Here is a 22020-nt window from a genome sequence, read left to right on the forward strand (position 1 = left end):
CAGGATTCTCAATATTTGAAGTCATAACTACCTCATTTATTTACTTTTGTCCATAATTTAATTGTGGTCCTAAAAGTGAAAAATACAGTCAAAACGTGCTTTAGAAGATTTTGATAGCTGATGGCGTTCGGTGACATATCGGGGTAACGGAATTCGGAGAAATGTAGCACAACCCATACGCCAATAATAGTATGTACCTATGCTATCTCCAAAATAATGGCGACATTTCTTTTGTGAAATCATTCCCGTCATATCTCGTCTATATATAGTGTTTTTATTCATCTTAATTAAACGTAACTGTTACACTTGTAGCTGTTCTTTTTTCTTCTTCTTAAACTGATCTGAATGAATGTTTTCGGATGTCTCCTCCGGATATCTTTCTTGTCTGTCCCTTCCTCTGTTTTTTTTTTCAGCCGTTACGGTTAATCCATATTAAACTTGTTTGCTTTTTTTAATTCTCAATCTGGTAGCGTCTTTTATTGGTTTCAGTTGTTTTCTTGTATCATTTAGCTGTTTATGTTTTAACTCCGCAGTTGCGTTATTGCAGTCTAAATATTCCTCGTTTTCCCTTTTTATTCATAAAGTAAAACGTGTCACTCTGCATTCCCACAAACTGAAAGTGATATCCTCTTCCTTACTAGCTCTGCTCTCGTCCTCTCTGTTGTGCCGGTTGCACTTGTGTGTGGTGTGTGTTTGAATGTTAGTGTGAATTTTTGCGGACCGAAAAAGCCATCCAGACGCATCCAAATACGGTTTCGCTCACAAAACAATTTGGAACAAAATGGAAATAAAAACCATTTTTCTTCTATAAGATCCTTATCCATATGCGAATGTTTAATTTCCTCTTAATAACTGTATCTTAGCCATTAGCTCGAGTACTAAAAAGGAGCGTTAATAAATAAAAAAACTAGCATAGTTACTTCATTTTCAATATAATCCTCAATGAATAAAGGTGAAACAAAAAAAAAAAAAGAAAAACGAATCCTTTGCACAGTTGAAATAAATTTCTCGCTAAACAATAATATTGATTAAGGCAGCCCCTACGATTTCCTGAAAGGTAATAGTAGTAGGTAGTAGTAGTAGTAGCAGCAGAAGCAGTAGCGACCGAGGAGACAGAAGACGGAAAAACGGAAAAAGTTCTGGGGAATTCTGGAAATCCTCGCGAACAATTTTTGCATGCACAACACAGACAACACAAGACTCCTAACCAGGACCAATATGTAGGGGTATAGTGTAATAATGCCTCTTCTTTCACTCGTTTAGGTTGCGGTTGTTGTTGTTGCTGTTGTTCCGTAGCACACTCAATAATAAGCACATGGTTTTGTTTGTTTTTCAGTTTTCTTTATCGCCCACTTTATTTCAGCTCACTTGTATTCCATAATTCTTGCACAGCTTAGCTTATGTTTTATCCTCACATGCTAAATTATTTAATACGCTTCAGCTTCTGTTTTTTTTTTTTCAGTGTGTTTTACTTGTTTTTTATCTTTATATTACTTTATATTATTTTCTTCAATTTTTCAATATAATCATCCACACACACGTCACCTGGCTGGCTTCTGCTTATTACTGTTTTTTGTTTGTTTGTTTCTTACTTTGTTTTAAAGAGGGAGTTGGTTTTCTGTGTTTCCTTATTTTTTGCTACTTTATTTGTTGGTTTTCTTTTTCCTATCTCAATTATCAACGGCGTTCTTCCTTTTCCTCTTCTCTACTCTCTTATGCTCTCCTTCTACATAGCAGTGTGTCTCTTCCCGCTCGCTTGCAATTGCTCGTCCGTCTTTATCCTTTCCTTCATCATCATCACCATCATCATGCTGCTTCGCTGGTTGAGGCTGTTTTTTTTTCATCTTGTCCACCTGCGCCGCTGCTTAACGGTTAGCGTTCTTCAGCTGGTTGGATAGCCAGTCGAGACCTTCGTATAAACCGTCTCCGCTTGTTGCACAGGTCGCCTGAATGTACCAGTTGCGGTTTCTCAGCGAGTGCAGTCCCAGCTTGTCGGTGATTTCTGCGGCGTTCATCGCGTTTGGTAGATCCTACGGAAAGGGAGACAGAAGAGGAATGGTATGTTAGGAATGATTCACGCAAAACAGAGGAAATTTTACATTATCTCACAGCGACTAAGTGTAAACGTAGTAGGGTTTTAAGGGGTCGATGGAGTATTTATCTGTATGTTAATATTATGGCAGCGCTTTTTTAAAACATCTTACGCTTACAGGGTGTCCATTCAAATACAATTTCAAGAGCTATATGCGAAAAGGGCATACAAGCTTTTTGTAAACAAACCTTTGTATCGCCTTTTCTCGCCAGCCGACGGCCGCCCACGCAAACCAACAACATCATCGGGAAGAGGAAAAAGGACATAAGAAGGCTTTACAAAAAGCTTGTATGCCCTTTTCAGGTAGGATTGCTAATGACATGGCCACGCCACGTTCATGATAAGTCGAAAGGGCTTCAAGGAACATCTTACAAATCTCAAAAGACTGACTAGTAGACTCCCTTTAAACGAAGACAACAAATCAAGAAGACTGGCAACTCTTCCATTTTCTCATACGAACGCTATGAGACAGGTACAATCGCATCATCTGCCGCTCAAAGGTAAATGCTTCGAACGAATTTGATAGCAAAGATTACATCCTCAGAAGAAGGGTTTGTGTTTTTGCTCATTTTTCTATGCGTTGCTTCCACCTTCACTCAAGCTCAGCGCTATTGTATCTGTCGCTTGGATTCTGGCAAAGTTGCCAGTCTTCTTGATACGATGTCTTCGCTTTAAATCTAATACATGGCCGGTCCAAAGTTCAATTTCGAGTCCGGGACAATGAACTCATCGATATCGTCAGTTTTCACAGTTATCGAAAGTGCCACTCCAGTTGATGAGATATTCACTTCGGGTAAGTTCAATCTGCCAGGCCTTTCGTGGAGTCCATCTGATAGCGGATTCCTGTATCCAGATCCTGATAGCTCTACATTTCACGCAGGAGCTATTAGCCTTCTCGACAACTACACTAAGAATCTCATGTCCTATGGATTTCCTATCTACATAGGACTGTTATGCGAATAGCGGCAGAACAGCGCAGCAACGCTTTCTCAAATTAACCATGTAGTTAACGAAAATGATCGTAGTTTGGACCTCTGCTTCGTGAGCACTCAGGACAGGGCTCGATTTCCTCGACTCCTTGTGCACTAACTAAGCTATTTCCACATCACCCTCGTCTAATTGTCACTGTTGAGGACAAACTCGTGCGTGATTTCGACGATTATCCTGCTATGGTTTCTTATGACTTCCAGCAACGCAGGGAATCCGGCCTTCCATCGTCTATGAAATTCAACGGCCGCCTTTTTTCCGACAAGTTTGCCAGTGTATTCACTAATGAGCTACTAACTGACGACCATATTAACCTGGCTGCCAGGAACGTTCAAGTAAATGATCAAACGCTGGGTGCAATTGATGTTAATGCCGCGACTCTGCCCAAGTCATCATTCAATCCTGGAACTGATCGAGTTCCATCTGTATTATTGAAGAGACATATTGCGTTCGTTAATCCCGCTTCATCGCCTGTTCCGCATGTCTCTCTCCAGTGGCATATTTCCATCCTGCTGGAAATTTGCGCACATGTTTCCCATCCACAAAAAAAAATTGGTGGGTTTGTGTACAAGACACGACTGCATGGTTGACGTAGACTACGTTGAGATGTTTAGTGAACTTCTCGTGCATTTTCCTTGATATTGATTTAAAATACAGTAGAAGTAACTTATTTCTTCAATTTACTTCATTTCCCCTCCTTGGAATGTCAATTTCCTCACGCTTATTAGTTATTTTTCTGACTTTTTCTGGACTTTCCGTTAGGGATATTTCCGCATTTGAAACACTTGTCTATAATCCTCCGTTATAAAATATATTCCCCGTGCACACTTCAATGCCCATCCCATCTCCGTTGAACATAACATAACACGTGGCAAGGCAGTTCAGGGCAGGGCCACTGCAGCAGTGAGGTGATGCTGAGCTAGTGGGTGGTCGTTGATTGTTGAAGGGTAGCGGTGGGAGATTTGGGACCAGGCGACGAGGCTGGATTGCCGGGTATTGTTCATCCGTGATGGCTGGTAGTGTACGTTTATTTCGATGCCGGCCTGGCTGGTTGCTAGTAGCCACCTTCTTCCTTTTGTTGATGTATTTCGTTCGCTTGGGGCAGTCCCGACTAGTGGCACGGTGAGTACCACCTCAATTCACGCACTTCGGTTCGGTATCATCAGCTTGAGCACAGGTAGCCATCGAGCGGGCCATAGCACACTTGTCACAGCGTGGTTTCATATGACAGTTCTTCGTGCCATGGCCCAAGGAGAGGCAACTTGTGCATTGGGTCACATCACGGTGTTATGGTTTGTAGGATTCCTAGTAGATAATGACCTGAAACAGGTCACGTATGTTGCTCTTCAGCGCAGCAATGGTGGTGGAGCCCTTCGTGAAGTGGACCAGAAACAGTTGGTCAAGGTAGTTAGTATTGGGCATAGGCCGTCGATTCATTGGGTGGAGTGCCTCTGGTTTTAATCTGAGCCTCACCAGTTCATCTTTTACGGCAGCCGCTTCGTATGACGGCAGTCCCCGTAAAACAACCTTCAAGACTTGATCAACTGACTCGAATTGAAAAAAAGTTGAACCAGGCTAAACTCTTCAAGCCAATTGAATTCAACGGAGGTGATCGATGACTTGTCTTATCTAAACCCAGCTTTAGGAGAAGATGATGATTTCTTCTCTTTTATCTTACTTCTTACTTCTTCCTACCATTGAGCATGAGCATGAGCATGAGCATGAGCATGAGCATGATTGACCGCCCACGGTTGCTACTCTGTTATTGCCAGACCAGCTGTAATTACACAGAGAACCAATAGACGATGCTTGGGACTAGCAATCATCCTCAATGTGTAAAAACTGGTGATCTTAAATTAGGCAATACCAGCGCCGGCCGCGCCCGAACACAGGTCAAGAAAGGAATGGGAAGGATTGTGTTGACATAACACTCGCTTTGATGGAAGCCGAGAACACCTCTGCACTTCCACGAGGAATCACTGGGATGTTGGATAAGAGGGTTGGGTTTGCAGCAGGGTTCGTTTTGGTAAACGATAAGCTGAATTGATGTCCTAACGATCATATAACGCGAAGGAGCTTGGGACTAAACCCACGGTCTTCTGCTCAGTAAGCAAAAACGTTTGCCACTAGGCAGACGAGCACCTTTTTAATCACCGAGTTGCTGTTATTACCATGTAGTCATATTAACAAAACGATTGACGAATCTTGAATGTGGATGGGCCTGAGATTAGACTCATGATGTTCTGCTCAGTAAGCAAAAACGGTTGCTCTAAGGCCACCGAGCCCCTCATATCACATAATACCGTTGCTCAAATTTGTGTATCCATTCAAACCCGGAACCAACGACAACAACGAGTTTCGCAAAATACACGATACACAAGCGATTTTACCATAAATCTCTTTGATATGTAAGGACCTGGGACCGCGTTATTCTGCTCAGTAAGCAGACCACTGTAACCGACGATCTTTCAAAACCGAAAACTAAAAACTACGAAAAAGTACTTAGGCCTTCATCAAGTTCCACTTTCACGCGACGTTCAATGACAGGGTCCTATCCAGGATTACATCTGAAAAATCCAAATCTGGCCAACGCCCACCTAAACCTATTCTAATCCACCTGAAATGACTAACGAATGGAAGACTTTGACTACCCAGCCATGCAATAGTCTCATTCCGTGCCTTATGGCAACTTGATGATTCTATTGCGCTCATCTTTTGGCACCACCCAGGGGAGACTTGGTCCTGTACCCAATGCTTAACTTATCTCCATTCCACTCAGCTACTCGCAATTTCTTGTGATATAGTGGGCGGAATATTATTATATGAGACAATTCAATGCAGACGTCTTTCCAAATTTGGCAGATCGACAGGTAATCGGTGAGTTACCACGATAGTTGCTATTCAACAACTCGACAACGTCCCATCGTCAACGCCTGCTATGAGAATTTCCCATTGCAGACGCCAACGAAATGACGTCATCGAGCTATCGATCAACTACCCTGGTTATCGCCTGGTACCTTATAGCACGATGCTAGGAGGCGAACCGGAAGAATCGATGAGCTACCTCTCCCCCAACTTCTTACTTCTTCCTACCATTCTTGCATTTATTCAAATGCGCTACAATGCGCTCAAGGGATAGATTTTTGTTGGACACAGCTGAGTTGAGCAGACGCAGCAATCTACTCTAAGGTTAAATTTTGTCAAACGCAATTAGGTGTAACATATATAAGACGCACATACCCATTAACATGTTAAATTTTGCAACAACTAACAGCGTCTAGCGTCTACGGAAATGATTTTTTTTTATCTCAGTTCAACTCAGGAATGTGACAACACGTAGTGGGAGTAGAATTTATAATACGCTCAAAATCATCGAAATGCCCTTTTATTTAAGTCACTTTTACTCAATTTGCTAAAATGCAACATCAAGCATTGAACAACCACAAGTTCAACACTATTTAAAATTTGAAATGAAAAACCACCCTCAAACTACACCGAGTAATTAAATTGTTTGAAACTAGCAAAGTCAGTCATAAGTTTCTGTTATAAAAAAATATTTCCCTGAATTTGAATTAAATTCCCTGAGATCCCCTGATTATCCAGGTCCAACAATGAATTCCATGATTTTTCAGGTTTTCCATGTAGTCGACACCCTGTAACTACTACAGAAATGTGTCATCGGGAGATCGTGAACAAATAAATTTATTTTCAGAGTTGGTTGGAAATGCTATTCAACATTAAGCTTTTGTGTGATAATTTATTAGCTTTGTAGGCATCATCCACCTCTGCAGATATTATTGAAATTGAGCCAGGCATTTCCTTTTCGTAACACTATGGATAGCATTTCGTATGACTAAAGGGTGTCCACGATGAAATTGCCACACTATGAAATTGCTCTAACTTTTTAACCGTTGGGTAGAATTTAATGAAAATTTGGGTGGATTTAGTTCATAGTGCATTATTTACATCCTGCAAGTTTTAAAGTCCTGTGATCAAAACTCGCGGAAATGGAGTCGAAAGAACAGCTCGTGCGTGATAAAATCTTGCGCATTCATCACGAGAACAAGGATCTCTCGCATCGTTCCATCGCTAAAACGTTGGGAATCGCGAATTCCACGGTGTCGCGAGTGATTAAGCGGTTCGAGGAACGGTTGACCACCGATCGGAAGCCCAGAAGTGAAGGAAAAAGTATTCCGTACAACACCAACAATCACAACCGCGTAGTTGGGGCCTTCAACCGAAATCCGAACGCCTCCGTTAGGGATGTGGCTAAGAAGCTGCACCTAAGCCGAAGTTTTGTCCAGAAGGCCAAAACTAAGGCTGGGCTTCGAACGTTCAAGGTACAAAAGGCCCCTAATCGCGACGAGAAGCAGAACAAGTCCGCCAAAACCCGTGCCAGGAAGTTGTACCTCAACATGCTGACGAAAGTTGAATGCTGCATCATGGACGACGAAACATATGTGAAGGCCGACTTCAAACAGATCCCCGGCAACCTGTTTTTCACGGCCAAGGATAAGTTCAGCGTTCCGGAGCATGTCCGCACTCAGAAGATGTCCAAATTTGCGAAGAAATTCCTGGTTTGGCAAGCCATCTGCACGTGCGGGAAGCGGAGTGCACCTTTCGTGACCCAGGACACGATGAACGGACAGGTGTACATAAAAGAGTGCCTCCAGAAGCGGCTGCTTCCTCTCCTGAAGGCCCACAACGTCCCAACAATCTTCTGGCCGGATTTGGCCTCATGCCACTACTCCAAGGACGTGCTGAAGTGGTATGCGGACAATAAGGTCAATTTCGTGCCGAAAATGTTCAACCCTCCCAACACTCCGGAGCTCCGCCCCATCGAGAAGTACTGGGCGATTATGAAGCAGCACCTTCTTAAACGACCTAAGGTAGTGAAGACAGTCGAGGAACTGAAGAAAGTATGGGTTTACATGCAAAAAACGGTTCATTCACAGGTTGTGCAGAATCTTATGGCCGGGGTTAAGGCCAAGGTGCGGGCATTTGCGTATGGACTGTAAATTATATATGAGTAAAATGGTAAAATGAAGTTTAATAGTTATTTCTCAATCCCTGAAAATTTGATGGCAATCGGATGAAAACTCGAATCAAGTCGAAATAGCGGTTTTTGAATACAGAAAAACTGGGAATTCAAATGATGTATTACGCAATGTGGGTATTTCCAGAATCGGAGTGACGTGAAGACCGGAAATCGTCCACCAACGCCGTCTTGAAATCCAAGATGGCGGCTTCCGGTTGTAGAAAAAAATTTGAAACACTGTCGAATACCTTCCAATATGGGTATTTCCGGAAACATGGTCACGCCTTGAGACCGGATGTCAATGCCAGACACGATCTTGAAATCCAATATAGCGGCTTCGGGTTGCAGAAAAACTGGGAAATACTGTCAAATATCCTTCAATACAGGTATTTTTGGAATCAGGATGACGTATATATACCGGAAATCAATGTCTAGCGCCATTTTGAAATCCAAGATAGCGTCTGACATTGATTTCCGGTCTCTAAACGTCACCCCGATTCCGAAAATACCCATATAGAAGGGTAATTGACAATATTTACCAGTTTTTTCGATAACCGGAAGCTGCCATATTGGATTTAAAGATCACGTCTGACATTGATATCCGGTCTTACAGGGCTGGTAGTGCTGATGCGATATAATAGTAGTAAGTTTTGTAACTTAAATTACGGAAATAGTGACCAAATAGTGACTTGAAAATACTAAATAAGTAACCATTTATATGGTAACTTAGAAATTCAAATACGGTTTGATATTGAAATAAACTTTGTATGCCATGGAGCTTAAAATCAAATTTCATAAATTCCTCTAATTCAATCGAATATCACAACGGAATCTCATGTGAAGAGCATTTGAAGTGATTTGAATAATTTACTTTTGCTTACGTTATACATGATGATTAGCAAATAGTAATTTCCATTTTTTATGATCTTGAATTTGATTCTGCGTCAAATCTTTAAAATTTTGATATATCTAGGTAGATAACGTTGATAATTCGCTATGAACTTTTCACAGAATTTCTTCAGATTGATTTCAAGAACTTTTTTAGAATAATTCCCCTTCTCTTAAACTTTGAGACAAATAAGCTTATACAAAAATAATATTGCATTTTTGAAATTCTTTGTGGAACAATCAACAAAATTCTTGGCAATAGATTATTTTCGTAGTTGAAAATGCTTAACATCAAATATCAGGATTAAAGTGGACATTTTATACGATAGATGAGGAGATGAAAGTAAAGAGTTGATAGTTCCGTTATAGTGTGAAATTTGTATATAGAAAGTAGAAAGCGAACAAAGGACAATTTTGAGCAAGGTACGAATCGCATTTCCTTTACCAAGCTCATCCGTTAATGAGGGATGGTGAGGGGTGTTTCCCCCTGCCACCGGCAAAAGGGATGATCGCCGATTTGCTTATGTACCTCCAATGTTCTATCGATTGTTTCACACTCAAGTCCCATCTTACGTAAACAACTACCTGATTCGTACCTTCCTCAAAATTGTCCTTTGATGGCTTTCTTCGTTTATACAATTTTGACACTGCCGTACTATAACGGAACTATCAACTCTATAATTTAATATCTTTTAAATTTATTTGAATTCTCCTTAGAATTGCCATGTAATTAACCTCAGAAATTTCATAAATTTCTGTTTAGAATAATCTTGGACTTCCCCCTGCATTCAATTGGAAATTCATTTCGTATCCTCCTCAGAATTCCCATAGTATTTCCCCAGTATTATAACTTTGAAACTCTTCTCAGAATTTCTTTGAGATTGAACCCTCAAAATTCGATTCTATTGGAATTCTTCTCGGAATTTTTTTCGAACTCTTTAGAACTCTCATGGAAGTATCTTCAGAAATCACCCCAGAATTCTTTTAGAACTATCCACAGAGCCCATCTTTGGAGTTCACGGGATTTTCATGGAATTTTCATCAGTGCTCCCTCAAGCAAAATTTCAGAACTAATTTTGAATTCTTATTAGAATTAGACCTAGAATCCCCAACCAATCATCACAGAATTCTACTCAGAACTTTCGTTAGAATGCACTCTCCACTATATTGGAATTATTTCCAAAATTGTTTCAGAGCTGAATTTTGCGTCTCTAATAATTAAAACAATAATCAAACGTAACGCTCGTATGTGTTAAGTCAAAAAATTTAAGCGGAGATGAAGAAATCAGTCCTCAGTGCACTTAATTCTACTTTCGTAGTCTGAACTTTGGTATTCTTCTCTGATATATCCTAAAATCCTTTCAAATTCTCTTAAAATTTACTTTGGATTATTTAAAGTTCGTTATCTTCTTTGAAAGACTTTTGAAAATCTATCACAGACAAGTACATTTGAAAAGTTTACAAGATTTACAATTTATTTTCTGGGAAAGGTATATTTTCCCCGATTTTTAATCGAAATTGAAGGTATTTCCCAATAGTTTTCCTGGTCTTCTAAAGTTTTGCGGTTCACTGGTTACCCTGGTTGAAATTTTCGATTTGTTAACAGATGTGCATATTTTGCTAAAAAACTACTGTAGACTTTCTTAGTGCCAAGTACTAAATTTAAGAATTTTCACCCACTAAATTTATGCATTTTGTTGATGTTTTTAAACTCTTTTAAAAACTCTATTTTAGTAGTGAAAAAGTGACTTTAGTGACTATTTTTAGGGAAATAGTGACTTTAGTGACTTTTTGGTGTAATAAGTGGCTTTTTAGTGACTGGCTTCAAAATAGTGACCAAGTCACTAAAAAGTGACCTGCTACCAGCCCTGGGTCTATATGCGTCATCTCGATTCTAAAAATACCCATATTAAAGGATATTTGCTAGTATTTCCCAGTTTTCCTACAACCGGAAGCCGCCATTTTGTATTTCAGAATGGCGTCAGACATTGATTTCCGGTTTTTATACGTCATCCCGATTCCAAAAATACTCATATTGAAGGGTATTTGACAGTATTCCCAGTTTTTCTATGACCGGAAGCCGCCATCTAGGATTTCAAAATATCGTTGGAAATTGATTTCTGCTCTCGAGACATCACCCCGATTCTGGAAATACCCATATTGAAGGGTATTTGACATTATTTCCCAGTTTTCTGCAACCGGAAGCCGCCATCTTGGATTTCAAGATGGCGTCTGACATTGATTTCCGGTCTCGAGACGTCACCCTGATTCCGGTAATACCCATATCGAAGGGTATTTGATAGAATTTCCCAGTATTCTGCAACCGGAAGCCGCCATATTGGATTTAAAGATAGCGTTAGACATTGATATCCGGTCTTTATACGTCATCTCGATTCCAAAAATACTCATATTGAAGGGTATTTGACAGTATTTCTCAGTTTATTTGCAACCGGAAGCCGCCATATTGGATTTCAAGAAGGTATCCCCCAACAAACAATTCAAAGTCACAAATAAGCATACACATTGAATAAATGTTGTATAACAGTGTACAATGCTGAATAAAACAGGATGTCGAATTATGTTCTGAAAAAAGGTCATTGAGATCGATAGATGCGTCTTTATTCCGCCGTTTGCTCTGATATGATTAATTTCCTTATTAAAAGCTTTATAAACGTTGACTGTCTTCCTTATTCAGAACCAGAAGCCTGATCTAATAACAAACTGAATAAGTGTAATTTGCACATACATTGAGACTTTAATTCGACTGTTTTCAATTGATTTAATAATATGCTTTATTAGACGTCTAATAAATGTTTTCTAGCTCCATTATTAGATTGCATTGCATTGCTTTACAATATTGCTGTATAAAGGTGAATACACTCAGCAAAATAGCTCTTATACCACCCAACAAACAATTCAAAGTCACAAATAAGCATGTATATTGAATAAATGTTGTATAACAGTGTACAATGCTGAATAAAAAGAGTTGTCGAGTTATGTGCTGAAAAAGCTCATTGAGATCGATAGATGCACATCTATTCCACTGTTTGCTCTGATCTGATTAATTTACTTATTAAAAGCTGTAAAAGTGTTAAATGTCTTCCCAATTCAACGCCAGAAGTTCGATCTAATAACAAACTGAATAAGTGTAATTTGTACATACATTGACACTTTAATTCGACTGTTTTCAATTGATTTAATTACATGCTTTATTAGACGTCTAATAGATGTTCTCCAGCTCCTTTATAAGATTGCATTGCATTACTTTACAATATTGTTGAATAAAGGTGAATACAGTCAGCATAATAGCTCTTATACCACTATGCGTCCATGTTGTAATCACATGATTTGTAAATGCTTTATAAACGACGTATTAGATTCATTATTCGACAACACTGATTCAGTCTTACAACAAGGCGAAATCAGTAGAGTATTGGTTACCGTTTCCGCTTTCCAATTAGAAGGTCATGAGTTCAATCCCAAGCTCAAACCTTTTTTTTACAATAATTAATCTAAATAGTAGTAAATCTCTATAATAAAGAAAAAAAAAAAAAAAAAAAAATCTAAATAGTAGTCATCGATCACATGACTCACGATAATGAATGCATTGATCTAGTTTAAAATATAACCGAGCATCCTTTCTTTCGACTTGAAGATGTGAAGAGGCAACATTGTTCTCATTCAAAACAACGATGAATGAATTAATCATTCCCACAGGGCCTTCAAGGAGCTAGAGTTGCGATCGGGAGTGCTGATAGGTATTTACTTTCATGCAAGCTTTTATAGATTATTGAGTTGCCCATATGATGAATTCTAGGATAGCTCAGATGACAAGGCAAGCGGCTGGTGATCGGGAAGGTACATGGTTCGAATCCCATACCATACAACGCATGTATAAGTATTTAATAAATTTTCTAATATCTGTGTGGTGCGAGCCACATCAGAAATAATGAAATACAATACACTTAAGAAAAACACACCACACCCCCTTCCCTGTCCCCGTTCATCTTATTTTCGGGTTAATTTTCCCACAGTTGAATAATCGTTTTATAAATGTACAATAATGTCTAATTAAACGTTACTTCACATGAGAATCAAGCGTATACAGAGCATCACTGTTTTTAAGGAGAAGCAGTGATGTCTAATAAACGCTGAATAATCATTAATTTTATCGTATAAACTCTGTTACAACTCAATATAAGTCTAATAAAAGCTTCTCGACATACCTTATTCAACACCAAATATTTCTATGTTGTGGTTGAATAAATTCTCCAGATTTGTGTGAACAAAGCCTGAACAGAAGTTGTTATTAAAAATAGTACAAGTACTATTAAGCATGCAGTTGAATAAAATGGCCAAGAAGTCGTTTCTTCAATAGACGATTGTTTGTTGGGCCGTTATCGATTTCCAGACTATAATAGGCGTCACCCGAAATCCAAAAATACCCATATCGAAGGGTATTTGTCAGACTTCAAAATGATTTCCAGTTCCTTCGCTGCTAATATTGTCTATCAAAATATTTGACAATTGAATTAATAACTGTCGCTTGGTACAAATATTTTACTCACCTTTTTGGGAGCACTGCTATTTAGTGCTTGCCAATGTTCTGAACCAAGAACGGTATACCCGGTTTTGGTTACATATAATTGAACCATGCACACGGTTCAGATCTCGTGAACCAAAACAAAAATTCTAGCACACCGGTTTTCGGTTTACAAGCTGCGGTTCTGAACATCAACTCGAAAACACGCTTACATAAACACAGGAGTATTTTTTTTTTTAACACGAACCAGCACACGCACCGGTTGGTTCAGTTGCCCATCACTGCCGGACACAGACATGCAGGATTTGGTAAAACATTTAATACTCTCAGATTTTGAACAGTGTTTCAGATTTCATACTTACAACAAAAGATTTAGGATCCTGGTCTAGAAAACTCTTTAATAGGGCAAGTCTGATTCGCACAACCAGAACCACCTCAGGACTTTGAAAATGTTTGAGACTCCGCAATAAAAGTATTTTCAATATCGGACCAAGGCAAATTAAGTTGTTAGGTATGTGTTACACCTATGAAAAGTACAAATAAGTTTGCATACACAGGTTGAGCAAAGGAAATGAAACAGGGACAAAAGTACATTTAGTTAACAAATGAACAGAATTCAATCAAATATATACAAACATATTTTCAGACTGCTATCAAATTTTCGGTTATTTCCCAATTCTCCCGGTTCAGTGGCATCCCTGAAAGTGTACCATGTACAAGACGCTGATAAAACCGTTAGTTCTCTAAGGGCACGGGACGTGGACAATGCTCGAGGAGGACCTGCAAACACTGGGAGTTTTTGAACGATGCGTGTTTAAGACTATCTTTGGCGGGGCAACTCTATGGCAAACCCAGTATCCAGAAAGTCGCTTAACCTGGAAGGGTACAAGGGGCGGGACAGGTTGCAAGAATGCCGAGTAAAAATCCATTATTGTCCAGACGGTACAAGACGCAGAGGAGCGCAGCGAATTAGATTGTTAGATCAAGTGGAGCACGATCTAGGAAGTGTGGCGTCCCACACGTCAAGAAACTGGAGACAAACAGCCACGAATCGAGTTAGTTGGTGCAACATTGTAATGCAGATCAAACTCTGAGGAACGTCGGAACAGCAAAACTAAATTAAGTTGATGAACAATAATTTCTGGGTAAAAACTGAAAGACGCAGTCCGTTTATGATTTTTTTTTTGAGCTGAATCCAACTTTTCATATGGAGATTTTTATTACCACTTACCACTGCAAAAAGGTGTCGTCAGCGCGAAAAATAACCCTGACTTATAGCGAATTCGTTTATTATCGGGGTTAACAACCAGTTCCAACCCAATGCGAAACCGAACTGTTTATCAGTGCGAACCTCAACCTGACGTAGGTTTTAAAAACAAACGATCAAACTGACGTTTGTCGGAAAACAAGCATATTTAATCCTTGATACCCGATCCAGGTTGGAGCTGAATAATAAATTAATTCGCTATAAGTGATTCATTGTCGATGTCATAAATAATGATATCGAATATTAAGGCATAAAAGAAAAGATGAGCTGTTTCCTTTTACCTACGTGAAATCAACTAAATTTACCAAACAATGCATTATTTTATAAATAAGCTCGAAAACTGCACTCATGCATGATTCTCTGTCGTAAATTACGTGCACAAGCATGCAGTAAATACACAACATTTAGGTTTACCGTTATCTCAAGGCACAGACACGTGAACTATTTCGACTATCATTTGCAACGGCTCTGCTTGGCAAAATATAAGCAACGTTGATAACGTTGTATCCCACTGCTCAACCTTAAAAACGCCCAATGAAAGGCGATAAGAAAACCCGAAGCCCCGAAGGTACCTACATTAGACATAAAAGCAAACGAGCACGTCACCAATCATCAATAATGAGCATGTATTGAAAGCCATCACTAGCAATGTGTTATCTTGTGCTTACGCGTGTTACTGACTCATAAAGCAATTTGAACGGACAAAGATGAAACTCGGCCCACCATCATCTCATTGTTGACGATATTGTCTTGGTATTCAAAAGGAGGAAGGGCGTCCGCAATTAGCACATCGAACCGCACGGCGCAGATCAACTCCCAATTACGCTTCGAACGGCGCAGTAGTAGGTAGGTTTTGTTCCTAACCCAAATCGACTTACCTGTTTGTTAGCGAATATAAGTAGAACGGCATCTCTGAGCTCATCTTCCGCCAGCATTCGCATCAGTTCTTCGCGGGCTTCGCCGATACGTTCCCGATCGTTACTGTCCACGACGAAGATAAGTCCCTACAAAGCAAAATAAGGAAGCAATTACAGGGAATCTGCTTCATCTAATAATAACGCATCGCCTGCTACTGACCTGTGTGTTCTGGAAGTAATGCCTCCACAGAGGTCGGATCTTGTCTTGACCGCCTACGTCCCATACTGTAAAACTAATGTTTTTGTATTCTACAGTCTCCACGTTGAAACCTGGAATTGAATGGTGGGGGAATTTAATTCTGCGATCTCGATCAACCTTCGGGTCACCGATCTTACCAATGGTAGGAATCGTTGTAACAATTTCTCCTAATTTTAGTTTATACAGGATTGTGGTTTTACCGGCGGCGTCCAATCCGACCATCAATATTCTCATCTCCTTCTTGCCGAACAGCCCTTTGAACAGATTTGCAAACATGTTCCCCATTCTGGTGCTTTGTTTTTTAAGGGTTTCGCTTCCTTTTACAACTTATCCACAAGCTAATAAAAAAATCCTAACCTAAGGAGAACACGCACGGGATGTGTGTGTGTATGTATTCCTTTGCTTTTGTGGGTACGCGATAATCTTCGTAGAAGATGCTTTTTCCCTTTGTCTAAGAATGTGTGTATGTGTGATGCTCCTCTACTAGCTGCGGTTAGTTTCGGTTTATATTTCTTTCGAATGGTTTGGTTTTTAAGCTTGTTCAGTGTCTGGAATGAACCTAAAATGAGAATAGAAGAGGAATGATTCGGTTAGAAAACGGATTAAAGCATGATGAAAGAAGGGTAACAATTATCAAGAACGTAATTAAGATGGACAACTGCTGATTGAGAGCATCATATTTAGACTTCTTCTGTATTAATGCTAATGGAACAGATTTCATTTGAAAGGCAATGATAGTCTATGCCAAGGGAAGTCGAAACATTCCTTGACCTTGCCGGGAATCGAACCCACCAGCTCCGGCATGCCGCAACTATATGTACTGACTTACTCGAGAGGCTTCCTCAAATCTTCAACTTAGATTTTTATTGCTACGCTGACGTGTACCATACCATACTGCTACGCAAAATGTGCTCGTTTCCCTGCTTCCACTCTTAATACTCATCACTAAACAGCAATCATTCATTTTTCCGTTCATCGTCCGAGGCAACAACGCCTGGAGAGAAGAGCTATCAGGAAGTTACCATACCGTGTAGCCCGGAGACCGCGCGACCGCACGTAAAAGCTGCGGCAGCAGCAAATACGAAAGATCTGTTTTTTCATTCGTTTGCATTATGGACATGAGAAGTATGTAGGTACATGGAATTGGCTTAATTAAGTTAACTTGTGTGTAGCATTATTAATTGTTCCCGCTAGTTTCCCGGGTTTTCTCTTTCACTTTTCTTTTCCGCTGCCTCTGCCAACGACGACCCCACCGGGCGACTGAGAGGTTGATTACCGGACCCTGTCGTTGTACTCTGGAGGAATGTCCAACGTCAGATTTTGTTATATTAATAAAACCTTCCATACGCGTGGTCTCCTTGCTTGCCTTTCTTCCCCCGCTGGATCTAAGGGAAAATGACAACGACGTCGTGAATCGCCTACTAGCATCTCGGTGTTGTGCTAGGTTGAGTGCCATGTGACAAATAATTACTCACTGTGGAAACAGGTTGGGTTAAAGACCAAGGACGACACGTTATCTTATCGCAAAGTCCCGCTAGGGAACGGTTGCAACAATGCATTCTAAATTTGACGGTTATACGACCATCATCAGACGTATAGATATGCAGTTGGTAGTATTATTAGCCGTCAATCATTGTCAAGTTTGAGTTAGTAAAAAATTGGTTTGTTACATAATAAATGTAGTAACAGCTGAATGGTGAACTGGCAAAAAGGAGGGGAATAATCGATTTTCCTATCACATTCGTTTATTCCTGGGTTTAGGTTGGTCATGTAAATATTGTATAGGTACCAGTGGTTGTCAAACTTTCGTTGAGATATTCAGCAATTCCATGAAAAAAAAAGTACTACCGAAAATAAAATTTGCTCCGGCTTCGTTCAAACCGAAGACATCATATCAAGAAGACTGGCAAGTTTGCCAGAATCCAAGCGACAGATACAATAGCGCTGCGCTTGAGTGAAGGTGGAAGCAACGCATAGAAAAATTAGCAAATACACAAACCTTTCTTCTGAGGATGTAATCTTTGCTATCAATGATTGTATCTGTCTCATAGCGTTCGTATGAGAAAATTGAACAGTTGCCAGTCTTCTTGATTTGTTGTCTTCGCTCAAACCTTGTATATTTGGTTCCTTCTCGAAATCATTTAAACTTGTTTTTTTTTCACCTTTAGGTTGCACCAGGGCTGGTAGTGCTGATGCGATATAATAGTAGTGACTTCAGTGACTAAAATTACGGAAATAGTGACCAAATAGTGGCTTTTAAATATTAAATAAGTAACACTTTATATGGTAACTTAAATACGGTTTGATATTAAAATAAACTTGTTATGTCATGGATCTTAAAATCAAATTTAATAAATTCCGCTAATTTAATCGAATCTCACACCAGAATCTCCTATGAAGAGCATCTTTGGAGTTCACGAGATTTTCATGGAATTTAATTATCAAAATTTCAGAACTAATTTTGAGTTATTATTAGAATTGAACCTAGAATTCTCATCCAATTATCATAGAATTCTTTCTCAGAACTTTCGTTAAAACGCACTCTCAATATTGGAATTGTTTTGGAGCTGAATGTTGCGTCTCTAATAATTTAAACAATAATCAAAAGCGACACTCGTATGTGTTAAGCCAAGTTCCCCTATATTGGAAGATTGCCGTAAAAGCTCGACGCAGATGTCGCCACTGCATGATGATGATAATGTGGACAGACTGCATATAAAATTCGTGAAAATTAGCATTAAATCATTCCAATATAACATCCGAAGTGAAGAATAAAATGTTTTCACGATCAGACTGATGTGCATCTTTGACTTTTCCAGATGAACTTTCATAAGATATATTCATTTCATTTCACAGCTCCATCAATGCTGCATCGTACATATGATGTAAACAGAAGTAAATTGCTCAATTACTCAAAATAAAGATGATTTGTCATCTTGTTTTTTTTTTTTTTTTTTTTTTTTGGTATCAAGCTGGAGCTGCGTGACAGCTTAATTTTCAAGACTTGACCCATTTGAATAAATTTTGCTTCTATCTTTGACAATACAGCAGAAGGACTAGCCTATGTTGGCCGCTTGAACACTGGATTCCGTATGTATTGTTTCAAGATAGTTATAGAAAAAATGCTGTGACGTGTGCGCGTAGATACATCCGCGTAGTAAACCGATTGAATAAGTAAATCCGTTTCGAACGAAATATCTAAATTATGTAAGTTACGAAATCCGCGCGAATTCCGAAAGCCGTGCGAGACAACCGAAGCGAGAAAAAAAGGCTTATTATCATTTTAAGAGTGCCACCAAAATAAATGTGATAGCCTATGTTGGCAAGTTGATTAATTTTGGTTTCCTCCTTAGATATTCTACTTATTTACTACTGAGCTTTGTATCAAATAAGTTAATTTAAAGAACGTATCAATCATTTCAAGATTTCGCGACCGCACCGAACAAATTCTATAAGCTCAAAAGCGTTTGACAAGCTCTACCGAATTGCGTATCACTTCTGCGTAAGCTCCGTAGACGTAGGCGCGTTGAATCCGACAGTCGGCAAAGGTTTAACCTGTACCAACACCGCTTAAGGAACGACCTCGAGTCAGTGAAACCGTTTATAGTTAAACATCTAAATTACGTAAGATACGAAAATCGCGCAAATTGTGAACGCCACGCGAAACAACCGTAGAGAAAAAAAAAACAACTTATTATCACTTAAAGAGTGCCACCAAAATAAATGTGATAGCCTATGTTGGCAAGTTGATAAATTTTGGTTTCCTCCCAAAATATTCTACTTATTTTACTGATGAGCTTTGTTTCAATTTAGTTATTTTACCGCACGTATCAATCATTTCAAGATTTCGCGACCGTACCGAACAAATTCTATACTACAGAAGCTCAAAAAAAAAAAAAAAACTTTTGGTGAGCTCTACCGCATTGCAAATCACTTCTGCGTAAGCTCCGTAGACGTAGGCGCGTTGATTCCGACAGACGCGAAAAGTTAAACATGCATCAATACCACATAAGGAAAGATCGATTTTACGTATGGTTTAGTTCATAGATTAACATTGATTGCTGTTTACAAATGTAAGTACTTGAACACTAAGAAATAAGTTAACTCAAATGCTTTAATCGCATATATAAGAGATTTCGCGTATTGAGAGAATAATATAGTAATCGAGTACAACAAACTCAGGGGAATACAATACCTCCAAAAGTTTAAAAGCTATTAATTGTCACATTCCTTTCCTTTTCTTATTTCCTAAACTATTCCTCTCCTTGTTAATCTGCTAAATGCTATTGGTCTGCCTGCGTTTTCTTTTTTTTTTTAAATTCAATACTAAATAAGAAGATTTATTCTACAACTATAAAGGTTAGTTGCCTCCCTAAGCGGACCACCCGCATCCTAATTCTTTTGTTAATCTACTTAATGTCATTAGACTTTCTGAAGTTTATTATTTAAATTCATTTGATGGTTATGATATCTCATTAGTCTAATTTAATAAATTATTAAAAGCTCTAAGTCACCTAATCAATCATAACCCATGCTTTATTAAGTATCTGCACTTGTGCTTGTAATCTAAAATTAAACGTGTTTCAAGTACTTTTGATTTTGACCTATACCTATTTATTATATCTTAGTTCGACCCAGGTGACACCTTCAAGTGACTAAAATGCTTCATTTTGAAGTTAGTTTCCTAGCTGATTTTTAAATTACATAGGGTATATGCTCCAACTACGCTCACACGTTTCCACTATGTCGTCCCACAAAATTACGTATGGATATATCACAATAGAAGCACGCAACAGTGGAAATCCCGAGCCATAGTTCAAACATTTATCCCAAATCAAAATGAAGCACATATAAGATTAGTTACAATACCATGTACAAAAATGATGTTTAAAATTGTTCCCTGAGTAATACTTCAATGAAAACAACAATGAAAGCTTGTCACGCAAGTAGAAGGAGCACCGTTGGGCACTTTCTGAAATATTTCAATAGTATAATTCCCTTGCAAACCCAAATAAATCTATCTGCGTAAAAATAAATAAAATAAGAGTGATTTGCGGCAAAACCCGCCAGTATCACACCCAACGTCAGTGCCTATACGTAAGCGTACTACGACGCGGCTCTCAATAAAAGGAGTAACAAGTGTGATACTATCACTGCTGGACTAGATCTTTTGTTCTCTCATGCAGTGGTTTATCAGAGAGGGGAAGCTCAGTAATCCTCATTGCCTGCCCATGGCGCCATTCTATCGCGGCATGAGCCAGCAACGTCGGCCACAAACCCACCGTCTCCAACACTCCACTAGCATGAAATTAAGCCCGCCCACCAACAGCAAGGTGCAAAAACTAGCCAAGGGGAGGGAAAGATGATTTGTCATCTTGTTATTACTTTATAAACCTTCGAGCACCATTCTAGAGTATGGTGCGTGTTGAGTTAATCAAGTTCCGTTGCGTTTTCCGTCGAAAATTGTATCAATATGATTAGCTAAAAAAGGTCAAAATGCGCATTTATTGAATATTGGCGTCCTATACAATTATTTTTCCATTATCACCAGCATGATACAATCTTCCCTAAGTAAATTCACTTAATTTCCACTTTCATCCTAGTGGAAATCGCACATATTCACCATTTTCCGAAAAATGCAGGAGGTAACCTCTACCTGTGGGTGCAAACTTGTTATGCATAATTTTCCATGAAAACATCTCCGATCCATACCGAAATAATAACAGTTAGTTTGCAAACACGTTTTCTTACACGATTCAAGCAAAAGTTTCCACCGGAAATTATTAGTTTTTTCTTTATGTACCGATTTGCCCTAAAAATCGTCTGTTTTACTTGGAGAATTAGGAAACTATCCTCCTTCTAGTAGTTGTAGGTGGCGAAAGCTTGGAAAAGTTTCACTGCAAGACGCCAATAGGTAAAGCTGGCTTAAGATTTAAGCGGAGATGAGGAAATCGGTCCTCAGAGCACTTAATTTTACATGAGACTGTCGCAGTCTGTATTTTGGTATTTTTCTCTGATATATCTTGGTGTCATCCCTAGAATCCTTTAAAATTCTCTTATAATTTACTTTGGATTTTTTAAAGTTCTAA

General features: G+C 39.1%; 1 protein-coding gene across 3 annotated transcripts in view; it reads right to left on the reverse strand.

Annotated features, from left to right (window-relative positions):
• Nucleotides 1–253: 253 nt before the first annotated feature.
• Nucleotides 254–22020, reverse strand: part of Arf79F (ADP-ribosylation factor 1) — a 45017-nt gene continuing 23250 nt past the window's right edge. For all 3 annotated transcript variants that reach the window (XM_065217586.1, XM_065217587.1, XM_065217585.1), the window contains exons 2-5: nucleotides 16069–16490; nucleotides 15893–16002; nucleotides 15694–15819; nucleotides 254–2030 (exon numbers count right to left, since the gene is read on the reverse strand). In XM_065217586.1, coding sequence (XP_065073658.1) covers nucleotides 1866–2030; nucleotides 15694–15819; nucleotides 15893–16002; nucleotides 16069–16216 — 549 coding nt within the window. In that variant the 5' untranslated portion in view covers nucleotides 16217–16490 and the 3' untranslated portion in view covers nucleotides 254–1865. The remainder of the gene's footprint in view (nucleotides 2031–15693; nucleotides 15820–15892; nucleotides 16003–16068; nucleotides 16491–22020) is intronic.

Source organism: Ochlerotatus camptorhynchus, unplaced genomic scaffold (assembly GCF_037179485.1).
Source record: "Ochlerotatus camptorhynchus isolate MF236.1 unplaced genomic scaffold, CSIRO-AGI_Acam_v1.1 ptg000077l, whole genome shotgun sequence".
In the NCBI taxonomy this organism is placed as follows: domain Eukaryota; kingdom Metazoa; phylum Arthropoda; class Insecta; order Diptera; family Culicidae; genus Ochlerotatus; species Ochlerotatus camptorhynchus.